Consider the following 13,911-nt stretch of genomic DNA (forward strand, 5'->3'; position numbering starts at 1 on the left):
AGCAAAGGAAAGGAAATACTGCCCGAAAGCACTTCACATAGTAGGTGCTCAATACATATAAGGCATTGCTATTCTTAAACATTATCATGGTTACTATTTTTTTCAAGTATTTTAAATTGATTTTTAGAGAGAGTAAGGGAAAGGGAAGGAGAAACATCTATCGACTGCCTCCAGGGGCCGGGCCTGCAACCCGGGCATGTGCCCTGACCAGGAATTGAACCAGCAACCTTTGGCTACATGAGACGATGCTCAACCAACTGAGCCACACCGGCCAGGGCATCGTGATTACTATTATTTTTGTAATTATAAGAATGTATATTTCCTGAGTCAGAATGACCACATAGGATAGTTTGAAATTTTCCTCTAGTAGTAGAAAATGGAGAAATATCATGCTGTTCCCCATCCCTGGATGTCTTAGCCGGCGGTCAGGAACTGCCACAGTCATGGTTACTGGCTGTTGAGATGTCAGGCTTGGGTCCTCCTCTGAATGCCACTCAGCCTGGTCACCGCTGCCACTCTAGATGTTCAGCCTGAGGCGGGAGGCAGCCTGCCCGCCCCTTCCCTCCTCTTGCAAGGAGAGAAAAGCAACACATCCTCCCTATTTCAGCAAAATGTCTTTACAGTCAGGGCTGATGCCCTGTTTCTGGTTGGGCGGCGCCCTCTAGTGACAGGAGGTGGAACGAGAGGCAGGGCCGTGGCGCGGCGTCCGCGGGCGTGGGGACCGAGTGAGCGCGGCAGGTGCGGAGTCGGTGCGGAGAGGGCCCAGGTGCGGCCCGCTGGAGCCGGGCGATCCCTTTCTCCTAAGTTGAAATGTAAAAAATAACCTTGGCCCTTTGGGGACGGAAAACCAGTTCCCCTGAGGGGAAGAATATGGCCAGGGGGCTGCAGGAAGGGAAACTTCCACTCCTACCTTGGTCTCTTAAAATTGTGGATTTTAGAAATTCAGCATCTTAGCATTTGAATCTTATCAGAAAACTCTGTATTTAGACCCCAGCTCTCGGGGCTGGAGGTCACCTAAGAGCTGCCCTCCCCACTGAGCTTGTCCTGGAACACTCGTTCCAGAACTTGCTCTCGCTTCTGCCCCTAAACTCGTTCACATAGTGAGTCTGGGCGGGACCCTGAAATTGGTGGTTCTAAAAAGCACACAGAGGATGCCTTTGGGACACCTAGATTTGGGCACTGGATTAAATCCAGTCATACCTTTCCTTCATCTATCTCATGCTTGAAACAGGTCCAGAAAGAGGGAAATGATTTGGTCTTGAACCCATAGACTGCTGATGACAGGCTGGGACTTGAACCCATGTCTCCAGATGCTGAGGCCACCGTTATCAGAAGTGTAGGTGTTTTGGTGGCTCTGTGGGATTGTCACACCTCCTAGGTGTCCCTGACCCCTCAGGTCATACAGAGCACAGATGGGTTCCTGGGGCTACTTCTGTGACCATGGGGCTAAAAGGCACTGTGTGTGTGTGGGGGGGGGGGGCACAGTGTTGCTCTCTTCTGTCTCAGGCAAAGCCCCCTTCTTGGGAGGGGCCTGGAGGGTCTGAGGGCCAACGCCCAACCCCAGGCACTGACACACCCTGGCTCCCTCAGCCCTGAGCATTCCAGTGCAATCAACACAGATGGTTTCCATTCAGCTACTCCAAACTCATCAGCAGGAAGCCCAAGAAGCATTTGCAAGGTCCTTTTTTGTTTTCCCTTTATTAAAAAAAATGTTGGGATCTTGAAACAACAACAGAGCATTTTCAGAATAGAAGCTGGTTGTTTGGCCAGGTGAGGAGTGGAGGGCTCTAGCTGTCCTTAGGGAGGTGAGAGAGGGAAGTGAGAGCGAGGGTGGGCCTTGGGGGCCAGGGGTTCCCCTTGTGCCAAGTGGAGGGAGGCCTGAGGCTGGGCACTCTTGGGCTGGTGGAGTGATGATATTTCCTCACCTGCAGACTGCCCCAGCCTGCTGGCACTCCCTTTCCTGGGTGCCCCATCCCACCCCCAACTCCTGGGGTCTCAGATTCTTCTTCTAGCTGCTGAACCCTCTGAGTTCAGACCAGCCAGTAATGTGAATGCAAATCAGGAGTGCCCCTTCCTGGGGATTCAGGGAACAAAGGAGAAAGGACTACTATGGTGGTGGAGTGACAAGCAGTGAGAACAAACCTACTTCTAAGCTGGGTCTAGCCTGAGGCTCCTCCCACTGCGCTTCCTGCCCGGAGTAGGGGGTATCACAGTGAAACAAAATGCTCAGGGGTGGGGTGGGTGGTGGGGAGTCTTCTCTCGCTCTCACCCAACAATGTCTTTTATCGTCCCCACCGAAGGTCCCCTAAGTCCTCTCAGCTGTGGACGTGCTGAGCAGGGCAACCAACAGGTGGAAGGAAGGCACAGCACCTGGGTTCCCTGTGTGAGCTTAGGCAAGTCCCTGCCTTCTCAGGCCTCAGTTTCCCCATGGGTACAATGGGTAGAGGCTCCAGGGTGGGGAACAGAGTGGCCTGGATATGCTCCAAGTTCCTTTCAGCTTCGATGGCCTCCTGTGGGCCGAGCCGGTACCTCAGGCAGGGCGGCTCACCTGAGGCAGAGCTTGGATCCCTGAAGGACGTGGGACAGCAGCCCCGTGGGAAGAGGGAGGGCACTGAAGGAGCCCTGGTGGGGCGCAGCAGGCAGCTTCCAGGAGGGCGGGCTGTGTTGCCACAGCTGGGCACAGGGCTGGCTGTCCGGCCAGAGGCCCTATCCTGGCTCCTCCAGGCCAGCTGGGCGTTGGGAGGCCCCGAGCCTCTTCCGGAGGCTTCCAGGGGGAGCTGTGGCCCAAAAGGCCTCCAGGGACTGGCCAGAGCAGGAGGCGCAGGCAGCCCTGGGGCCTGGGGTCCCTGCTGGAGCAGAAGCAGGGCTCTCAGGACTCAAGGAGCCTGCCTGTGCTGTGGCCCTGGCCCCACCCTTGGAAACCCCTTCTCTGCAAAGGTGGGGTCAGGACAGGGTCAGGGAAAGGCCTAGAAGAGATTCACTTTCTTTAAGGAGCAGATAGAAAGAGTGGGGGGTGGGAGGGGCGCACAGGAGGGCACAGGCATTTGGTCTCTCAAAGTGGGGGGGGGGGAGGGAGAGAGGGAGAGGAGACAGTAAAGACAGAGAACTGGAAGGAAACCGGGAGGAAAGGAAGAGACGGCCGGCAGGGAAGGACCGGGAGGGAGGGAGGCCAGGAAGGAGGGCGGAGAGGGAGAGGTAGGAAGCAGAAAGGAAATGACGGCGAGAGGGGACCCAGGGCCGACTGACCGAGGGGAGGTGGGGCAGAAAGGAGAGAGGAGAAAGAATAAAAGTGGCGGCGGCTGGTGGGGACTCCGACGAGCTGGCTTGGAGGAGGCGGTGGCGGTCGCCGCGCCCTCAGGCCTGTGGCCGGCGGGGCCTCACGTCCAGCCTGCGGCCCATCTTCCTGTCCTTGCGCGGGCGCCGGTCTCTCCGGCCCTTCTTCTGGCCGGCGTTTCTCTCTGCAGCGGGAGCACAGGGCGTTGTTTCTGAGGCCAGCTGGGCCCTGGAAGGCCCCTCAATCCTGGGAGAGGAGGGTGCCCCCCTCACCTCCCAGCAGGGCCCCGAGTAACACTTGGGGGCTGGCCTGACAACCACTCCTTTTTGGAGTCTGGACGGTAGGATAACTTACCCCAAACTGAACACTTCTCTCAGTTCCTTAAGGAGCCCGGGGGGTGCTAACTTGCGGAGCTCCCCTGGCCTAGAGATTCACACGGCCCCCCCAGGACTAAAGGTGGCCTCATGGGGGCACCCGTGACCCTCCCACATACATTCACGTCATGGTTTGCAAGGATCTTTGCTGGGGACAACACATTTCACTCAGGTCCCGCAGCAGCTTCCCCACTCACCTCTGGGCCCCAGGTCTGCCCCTCGATATAACAACAACAGTCAAAACAGCGACAATACAGGAGCATTTAGCTAGCGGTCCCACATGGCAGCCACGTTCCAAATGTCTGTCTGTCAAACTCCTGAGAGCTGTGGGAGGCGGGCACTGTGGCAGGCATCGCGGGGTCTGTCCTCACTCTGTACTGCGGGAGGGGTGGGCTGCAGAGCAAACCCAGACCTAACTCAGAATCTTGACCCCACTGTGCCCTGACCGCGGAGCTGGAGTGAGTTTCCGATACAAACATCTGATTAGTCCCGTATCTCAGATGAGATGACTGAGACCCAGCGAGGGGCCTCGCTTGCTCATTGGCACAGCCTGGGCTGCAGTTCCTGGTGTCACTTTCAAATGGCTCCCAGCTCATGTGGAGCAAAAGACCACACCCCCTCCCTGGCCTGCCTGCCGGCCCCTCTCACCCTCCTCCTTGCTCACTTGGCCCCAGTCACTGGCCTCCACACATTTGCACCTGCTGTGCCCTCCACCTGAATGCTCTTCTTATTGGTTATTATATGACCATTATTATGATCAACAGGTAAGGAGACGGAGGGGCGTGGGTGGGAGAGCAAGGCCAGCCCTACATTCGTGGTTTACAAAGTGTCTACATCCAGACTATTTTCATATATTGTTTGGCTCATATACTATTCTCTGAAGGGAGCTGTGTGCCCACTTAAACATAAAGAAACTGGGGCTCAGGGAGTCACTTCCCATGGTCACACAGCAAGGAATGAAAGCGCTGGGAGAGGCAAGAGGAAGGCCATTTAATTTCTTGAGTGTCAACTGTGTGCCTGTCTCCCCAGGGGTTGGGGCTCCTCCCTTCTCAGGGCAGATTCAGGGTCATCACCTCAGACCAGGCTGCCAACTTCTGGGGCTCCCTATCCCCACTCCTGAGCCCTCAGGAGTCTGAAGATAGACACCCACACAGCTCCAGGGCCAACTGTGCCAGTCCGCAGGTGAGGGCAGCACCAGGGGGACAGGGTAAAGGGCTGCCTGAGTGGCCTTTGTCGCTTTGAAGGTGAGAGGATGGGGTGAGTGGCTTTGGGTCCCCCATCTCTTCCCTATGCCTGCCTGGTGCCTGCCCATCTACCCACCCACCTACCTACCCTCCCATTCACCCACCCATCCACTCATACAACAAAAAGTTAACTGAGCACCTACTGTGTGCCAGGGCCTGTCGTAGGCACTAGAGAAGCATCTGTGAACAAGGCAGACGAAGAGTCTGCTCTCACAGGAGATCACAGACAATGAACCTACACAAGAATGAGCGCCATCGCTGCAGGAAGGTAGAAGTGCTATGATGTGATGTCATGAAAAGGGACTCTTGGTAGGGGAAGCTCATGGAAGGCCTCTCTGAGAAAGACATTTGAGCTGAGACCTAGATGATGCAAGGAGCCCATAGTAGGGTTGTTGTGAGAATTAAAGGAGTCATATTTACAAAGCACTTAGCATAATACCCAGGACACGGTAAGTGCTTTATGAATGTTTGCAGCTGGGGTTGTTGTTATCATCATCATCACCACCACCACCACCACCACCACCACCACCACCATCACCATCACCATCACCATCATCTGGGGGAAGAGCTTTCTTCCTTTGAGCCCTCCAATCAGCCACCAGCACTCAGATGCCATGAGAGGTGTGATTACAGTAACAAGTGCTATGGACTGTCTGTGGTGCTTCTCTGGGCCGAGTCTCTTAGTTTCTCTGGTCTCAGTTGCCCACCATGACTCCTCAAGACCCCATTTCTGTTATCTACACTCCCAACCCAGACACCACAAGTTCTTCTGAAAACAGGGGTGTCCCTGGGTTCGAGTTCTGGCTCCACCATGTCCCAGCTGTGTGCCCAGGTAGCCTGGCTCCGGGTCCCTCATCTTTAAGCATGACTTTAAATTCCTCTTTGCACGTATGAATTCCAGGTCCACACTTCCCTAGCTGTGTGAGCCTTAGGCAAATGACTTAACCTCTCTGGGCCTTAACCTTCTCACCTGTAAAATGGGAATAATAGCAATACCTACCTCATAACACAATTGTGCAGATTAAATGACTTAATGAGTATAGAGAATTAGCATAGTGCCCGGCATATGAGTAGGTGCACAGTTAACATTAGCTAGCTAATTCCATGTTATTACTACTCACCATTCACATCTTATCTACCATACTCCGCAGCCCCTCTTTTTTACATCAGTGGTACTTAAGAGCCCCCAGGGGGTAATTTGGATATCTGTGGGTGATCTTGATTGTCACATAGAAGGGGGTCTCAGAGGCATTCAGTGGACAGGGATCAGAGATGCTGTGTACAACAGTCCCTCACAAAGAAGAGTTTTCCCCATCCCACCCAGCTCTCTCGCAGCTGAGAAATCTGCTTGCTCAGAGCCTAGCTCCATCTTGCATGTGAATGCCAAGGGTGTTTGAACATTTGCTCCACTCACTGACTAGTCTAAGGAGGCCAGTATGGTGTCAATCAAGAGGTAAGAGAGTTTTGTTGATTTTATTAAGAGCTGGTCACCATTAGGGAAATTGCATCTCTAATGGCAACACAAACGTGCACTTGAGCCCTGACCTCGGCTGTCACCTTTGCCATGATTCTGCTCCACTGAGCATTCTCGTGCTTTGGGCCCAAGCACAGCCATAATGACACTTTTTTTGTTTTTCTTTTATATTGCAATTTGGGCACTATGCTGTTGTTTTTTTTAATGACCTGTGCAAGTGGGTTACAGTATCCATGAATTTCATTTCAGAATAGTAAAAAGAGTGTTCCCAAACCCTGTGTTTTAAAGGGAGGTGGTCAGTCTGAAAGTGTTGAGAACCCTTGATGTAAAGGACAAGCTGGATCTTCCTAACGATCTGGGACTGACCCCCAGCAAGGAAGACCCTCCTTTGAAAGGACACCAGGAAGGCAATGCTTAACCCACATGAAGTCATGGCTAATGGTAGCCTTCCAGGAAGCCTTACATGTACTCACTGTGAGACCAGTGTCCCAAGGCCACTCAGCATAATCCATGGGCCCTTCCCATGGTAGCCCTGAGTGCCTGGCCTGGTGCTCACCTCCTGGGCAGGGCCTCTGGATAGGACATTTCCTCGACTCGGACAGCACCTGGCAGGTTGCTTCTTCCTCTTGCCCAAGACGCCCCGCCTCTCGTACCCGGGTCTCCAGGCCCCAAGATGAGCCGCAGGTCTTCCCGTGGTGTGTGCAGGGGCTCCAGCTGCCCCAGGGGCTCAGCTCACATTCCTCTGTGGGGTGGAGGGAAAGACAGACAGATAACCAGATGGAGTCAGCTGGCAGGGAGTGTCCTTCAGATCCAAGGTCAGGATCTGAGGGGTTCAGTTGCCTAAAGGCCCCATCTCTACATGCAAGGGACTCAGGCTGTACAAGGAGAAGAGGGGAGACATTTGAATTGCTACTTATGAGAGCCTGGGATGAGGCTGCTGTGGGCCAGCAGCCAGAGTGACCAACTGTCTGGCTTTAAAGGGGAAGGCTTCCCTGAGGAGGCGACACAGAGCTAAGGGGATAGAGAGTAGTTCATTGGGTGGAGATGGACGGGAGCACATTCCAAGCATGCATAGTCCTGGGGCCTGGAAAACCTTGTTTGAGGGACGGAGCAGCTAGAGTAGGGGAGGAGTGAGAGCCTGGGAGGAAAGGGGCAGGCGAAGGGACCAGAAGGTTGACTGAATGGCCCTCAGGGCCAGGACATGGGTTTTAAACTTGATCATGTGTCTTTGATAGCTATAGAAAGCAGAAGCTATGCAGTGCCGTTATGAGGAAAAATGAGGTCATGGGCATAAAAGTTCTCAGTAGGGAGTAATTTTAAAATATATATAAGGAGATATAGTCTTTCCCATTTGATGTTTTTATGAGTCCCTGAGAGGTAGAAGAGAATGGGAGAGCTATTAACATCCCATTTTGCAGATTAGGACACTGGGGCTTAGCGTAGGGAAGGAGCTGGCTAAGGGAACAGAGAAGGGGCTCGCACAACACAACGCAGCAGGTTTAAGATCCTGTTGGGTCCAGAACCCGTTCCCCAGACCTTAAAACAATGTCCTTCTGCTAGATGTATTCATTTGACAAGCAAAGTCTGAGCACCTACTGCATGCCAGGTGCTGTGCTGGGTACTGAGGTGCAGCAGGAACAAGGCGCACCTGGGTCTGCCTCTCGGGGTTCACTGTCTGGAGAAGTCAGGGTGCTCGCGCAGTACTGGGAGGAGCCCAGGCAGCTGTGGGAGCACAGAGGAGGCTCCAGCCCCAGCCTGGGGGACTGGGAAGGCTTCCTGGAGGAGGAGGTTCCTGACCTGAGTGGGGGTGGGGAGGTTAGCCAGGCTCAGGGAGGGGCAGGAAAAGGAAGCGCTCCAGGTGGAAGGAATACCCCCCCCCCCCGAAGTCTTCTGGAGGACTCAGGCTTGACGCTGGCCTACAGCTGGGGAGGCTGGAGTATAAGCTCCAATAGAGAGAAAAAGAATGGTAGGGCAGAGAGGCTGGCAGACGGGGGCCACACTGCACAGGGCCTGAGGGCTCTCCCTGGGGACAGTGGGAGCCACCGAGCAGAGGAGAGACCTGATCACGTTGTCATTTTGAAATAATGACTCTGGCTGCTCCCATGAGAGGCAGCAGCGGCCGGAGGGAGTGAGACCCGAGGCAGGTAGGCGGGCGGGAGGCTGTTGCAGTCAGTGATCCTGGTGATGGGCAGAGTGTGGGGAGAAAGAGATGTGTGGGGTGGAGTGGGGAGAAGGGGGGGAGGGTGTTGAGAGCTTTATTCTGCTTCATTTCCCCCCAAAGTCCTGTGTGCTTTTGCCACCTGACATCTGTATTTATTCTTGTGTGACTCTTCTGTCTCCCCAGCAAAATGTTACATTCGTAAGGGCAGAGGCTCTCCCTGTTTGGTTCACTAATGTGTCCCCAGCACCTCGGAAAGTGCCGGCACATAGCAGATGCCCTAGTAAACACTCCTTGGAGAATTAAAGAGCAGATTGGATTGGATGTAGGAGGAGAGAGGAGTGGCCAGTGATGTCCGTACCTCCAGCATGGCCAGCATGGGGCTGGCTATTGACAGAGGAGGCACCAGGTTGGGGATGGGGGGGGGGGGGGGAGACATCCAGAGGGCAGGTGCGGATGTGGTCCGATGCTCAGGGAGATGTGTGACCCAGGGCAGTGCGTTAGGAGCCACCAACTTTTGGAATGACTGTGAACACGAGCCTAGAGGGAATGTGTGATTCAGGTGAGAACACTGGGGAACAGCCAGCCTCACGTGAGGACAGATTACAGAAGAAGAGCTCACACAGGAGTCTGAAAAGGAGCAGTGGGGAAAAGAGAGCAGTGATAACAATGACATGTGTTGAGCACTTACTGTATACTAGTCACTGTATTAAGTACTTCAAATTTCATTAAATAATTTAATCCTTATAAACCGTCTCCCATGAAGTAGGCTCTATGTTCTGTGGTAATTTTTTTTAATGTTTGAAGAAATTGAAGGACAGAGGGCTTGGGTAGCTGGCTCGAGATCACAACTGGGTAAATTTTAGAGCTAGGATTTAAACCCAGACCTGCCTTATTCCAAAATCAGGGCTCTAGCTTCAGCTGATACTCAGCCACCTCCCTTGGTACTAATGATGTCGTCGTTGGTAGTAATAGTGATCATAATGACAGTTTTAGCACACTGAAGGATTCCTGTGTATACGTGACATGGTGGTGTTGGGCCTGCCATCCATGTGATATTCTACTATGATTTCTTCTAGGCCTCCTGACACCCTCAACAGCCCTGCCCCAGGGAGGAGGGGGAATGAGCAACATGAGGAGGCCCCCACTCACCCTGGCACTCCCGTGTGCTCTGCTGGGCCGCAGTGCCCAGTGGGCAGGTGGGCAGACACTTTCCCTTGTACAGGTAAAACCGCCTTTTGCACTGGATGCAGAAGTCCTGGCTGAAGCAGCTCTCGCATGTGGCCCCACATTCTGTAATAGAGCCAGGGCCACCCCTGGTGAGGCCGGCTGCCCAGGAAGAGGGCTTTCTGGGACTGCTTGAGGTGGGAGAACCTCTGAGCAGCGCCAGGCCCTGTAGCACTGGGGTCAGGATTCAGTGTCTCCTTTGAAGCCCAGACTTGTCTGAGGTCAAACTGGGTTGCATTCAAGGAGAACTCCCTTTCTCATTTGAACTGAGGCTCTGCAGGGACAGGTTACATGTCCAAGGTAACATGGTTATTTGTATTTAAAGCTCAAGGTTCCCTTTCTCATTTGAGCTGAGGTTCAGAAAGGGCAAGTGACTTGACTAAAGTCACACAACAAATCTGGGCTAGGAGTGAGGACTCCCTGCTCCATTTCCATTGAGGCTCAGAGATGGTCATGATTGTCCCAGGTCACAGCAAAAATAGAGTTAGGAGCTAGGACTCCTTTTCTCACTTGAGCTAGGCTCAGAAGGGCGAGTAACATGCCCAAGGCCACACAGCAAACCAGGGTAAAGGTGAAGGTTCCCTGCTTACACCAGAGAAAGCACTGACTTGCCTAGGGCTTTAGAGCCAGCCTGAAACCCCTGAAACCCAGCAAGTATCTGAGTCTGGGTTCAGGCATATACCCGCTTCCCCTGTGGCTGCGTTGAGGTCAGAGATGGGATGTGGGCCAGAGGTGCCCAGGAGCCCAACACTAGCACAGGACAAGGGAGGAGCCACGTACTTTTGCACCTGTTGACTTCCTGGCCGCGGACGCCGAAATAGCCGGGGGGACAGTCGTGCACACACTTGCCGTACTGGCGGATACCTTCGCGGCGGATGAACAGGAAGAGCCTCTGCTGGCAGGTGGAGCAGCCGTTCTCCTCCGAGCAGGTGACACAGCCTGTGCAGTTGCCCCCCAGACCAGTGCCCACTGCCAGCCAGGCCAGGGTTGGAGGGTGGGCGAAAGGGAGAGAGAGACGGTCAAACCATATGTGTGAGCAAGTCAGATGGTCTCATTGGGGTAGTAACTAAGCACCACCGCCATAAACCACATTATGAGCCAGCCGTGCTGAGCGACGGAGGCAGAGGTCCAGTTGTCTTCGTGGCTGCATCCCAAACACAGTGCTGAGAGCAAAAAAGCAAATTGCACAACGAATCATTCAGTAAGAAGCTATTTATGTCAAGTTCAAAAACCTGCAAAACAATATTTTGTAACATTTATTACACATCAGTTTGTTTTAAGAGTAAAAGACATGTAAGGGGCTGATAAACACTGAATTCAGGATCTAATAGCCCTGAGGAGAGAAGTGAGTAAAGAGATTGGGGAAGAAAACTGGGGACTTCACTTGTATCTGTGATATTTAATATCTTAAAATCTAAAGCAAATATGAAAATGGCAAGACAAATCTTCATTATATTGTTTTTTATTCTTGATTGTAAGTTGTAAATATTTTATCATTAAGTGTATATTTTTAAAAAGGGTTTAGCCTCTCTTGCGTCCTGGGAGTGGGGAAGGGGCAGAGAACAACGTTCTTTTTACTCCTTCTGCCTCCCTTCCCCAAGCACTGGCCCATCCTCAAGCTGAGATATAGAGCAGGGAGGTGACAGAAATTCTGAGAGCACTGGAGACCTGCACCTCTGAGCACTATGTCACCTGTCCCATGTCCATTCTCCGCCTCCTTCTCAGTGACGGAACCCTGATTTTTAGTGGAATTTATGTCTTCCAAGAATAAAGACTACATTTCCCTGGCTTCTTTGCAGATGTGTGTGGTCATGTGTCTAAGTTCTGCCCAGTGGGCTTTAAGTGTCCTGTGCCACAGCCAGGAAATGCCCTTCAAATGAGGACAGAGCTCTTCTTCCCTTCCTCCTTCCTCCTGCGAGACTGAGACCTAGGTAGCTGGAACCATGGCAGCTGCAGGTGACAGAGGGACCTGACAGAGAGACAGCTTGGCACAGCCATACCAACCAAGGACTATCTGCCTCAGGCTCTTTTAGAGGAGAGGGAGGAAAGTGTTGTCCCTCCAGTTTGGGCCATTGGCCTTTCTGACAGATCCTGAGGACCACATGGTGATGAGTGATGACGCTGGGTCGCCAGCCACACAGGTGGGCACAGAGCGATGTCCATGGAAACCAGGGTGCCTCTCCTCAGTGCCTCAGCGCTGTGCAAGCCCCCTGGACCTGAGATGCCACCCCACCAACAAAGGGCAAAGGGACCCTCAAACTGGCTTGAGGTTATCTCTGCCATTTGTCAGGAAAGGAGTTCAAATAGAAATTATGTTCAATTACAGAAAAACAAAATGGTATTTCCCGCAAACTGAGTGTGTGGACTGAGCTCGTACCACAACAGGGGTGTTGTTGCCCATTTTGCAGCTGAGAAAACAGGGACAAAGAAGTGCAACGACGTGCCAGGGTCCCGCAGAATCAGTTGGGGCAGGGACCATGTCAGCAGGCCCTACTCTGCCCTCTTGGAGCATTTGTTCAGGGCATCCCCTGCGTCAGGCAGAGCCTGGGGCCTCAGGGATGAACCGCACACACTTGGCCCTCCCATCGCAGGACCTCAGGGCAGAACTGAAGCCTGCAGGAGGGACTGGCAGCAACACCGATGGGGACAAAGCAAAACTCTGAATAACCACTGTCCCTCAGGAGAGGGTAGGGATCACTCAGCCCAACCTCTGCAGTTTCACTGAGGACCCTGAGGCCAGAGGGATGGAATCTTCCCCAAAGTCAGGCGGCCAGCAGCAAAGAAGCCCCAATTAGAGCTACAGCACTAATATTTGTAGACTGATTATTTTCTGAAGACAAAAGACCCTGACAAGGACACTCCCCTTGACCTCAGACAGTGTCAGGGTGTGTGTGTGTGTGAGTGCGTGTGTGTGTGTGAGTGTACGAGTGCATAGTGGATCTCAACTAGTACCTCTCAACCCCAGGCGTTTGAACAGAGGTGGCTCCGCCTTGGCCCTGGCAGTTGGCTCGGGTGCCCTCTAGTGCCTCTATATTGTAACGGCACCTCTGAGTTTGAATTCTTAGAGTCTCACTTTGGGTTTTCATCGCATCTCCATAGCTAAAAACAGCAGTGCTATTTTCCTCCATCTCTGAGGTCTCAGGTGTAGAGAGTTGAACACCAATTTTATGAATAATAAGTGATGACAACTAGAATTTGTATAATGCTGTTTCAGAAAGATCCAAATTTGATGGTTCTTAAATTTGTGCATAAGAATTCCCGGGGAGGCTTGTAAAGTGTTTGGTGTGGATCCAGGAATGTATATTTAACAAGTCCAAAATAAGTGTCATAGGCATCCCTGGCGGATGACTGAACTAGGGACAAACAGCTCGTGTAGGCTGGGCTGTATCTCTTGAGAATTTTGACTGTGGGTTGACAGACAATGGTCTGGGCTGGCATCTTAGCCTAAACATTTGCAGGAGGGCAGGGTGGCCCATTCTGGTGCACATGCGTGACAAGCTTTGGTGGGCATTAGCATCTGTGGCCCTTCTCTGTGCTAACAGAGGCCCCATCCCTCTGCACTCTGAGTCTGAGGTTCACATGGAAACATTGTCACCCCGATGCACTTAACCTGGGCTTTGCCAGTCAGAGCCTCAGGTCTCCTTGACCACACGGTGGGTTCAGACATAGGCAGAGGGGGGGAGGGCTCTTTTCTACTCTATCTGGATCTGGGAAGATGTAGATCAGAGCTGGCAGGCACCACATGAGGGCAGTGTCCCAAGAACAGAGGCCACACAGCAGCAGCAGAGCCATGAGATGGGCTGTGCACTTGGATTCACCCCTGGGGGTAAGGGTCATAAATTCTCTTCTTTTCTCAAGCCATTTTGATTCAGGTTTTCTGTCATTTTCAACCCAAATACTCCTGACCAATACAGAAGCAGAGAGAGAAATAAACAAATCAGATGCAGAGAGAGAACAGCCACCAGAAACTTCATGGGCTCTGAGTGTCTGACCATCTTCCATGCCCAGCTTCCAGTCCCCCTGAGGCTTGGTTCGCCCCATAGATTAAAAATGGTCACTTTTTCACTTGAGTTAGCTCTCTTCCTGTCAACTTACAATCAAAATGATGTAGCTTGCCAGATAGGAAACAGATATGACGGAGCAGCTGTGTTTCAGCAAGG

The 13,911-nt window shown here is 52.8% G+C and overlaps 1 protein-coding gene across 1 annotated transcript in view; it reads right to left on the reverse strand.

Moving 5' to 3' along the window:
* Positions 1-3,307: 3,307 nt before the first annotated feature.
* Positions 3,308-13,911, reverse strand: part of RSPO4 (R-spondin 4) — a 28,570-nt gene continuing 17,966 nt past the window's right edge. Inside the window, exons 2-5 of the mRNA XM_081148349.1 lie at positions 10,532-10,720; positions 9,677-9,817; positions 6,923-7,108; positions 3,308-3,458 (exon numbers count right to left, since the gene is read on the reverse strand). Of these exons, the coding sequence (XP_081004475.1) occupies positions 3,355-3,458; positions 6,923-7,108; positions 9,677-9,817; positions 10,532-10,720 (620 nt within the window). The 3' untranslated portion in view covers positions 3,308-3,354. The remainder of the gene's footprint in view (positions 3,459-6,922; positions 7,109-9,676; positions 9,818-10,531; positions 10,721-13,911) is intronic.

Source organism: Miniopterus schreibersii, assembly GCF_964146895.1.
Source record: "Miniopterus schreibersii genome assembly, chromosome: 10".
Lineage (NCBI taxonomy): Eukaryota > Metazoa > Chordata > Mammalia > Chiroptera > Miniopteridae > Miniopterus > Miniopterus schreibersii.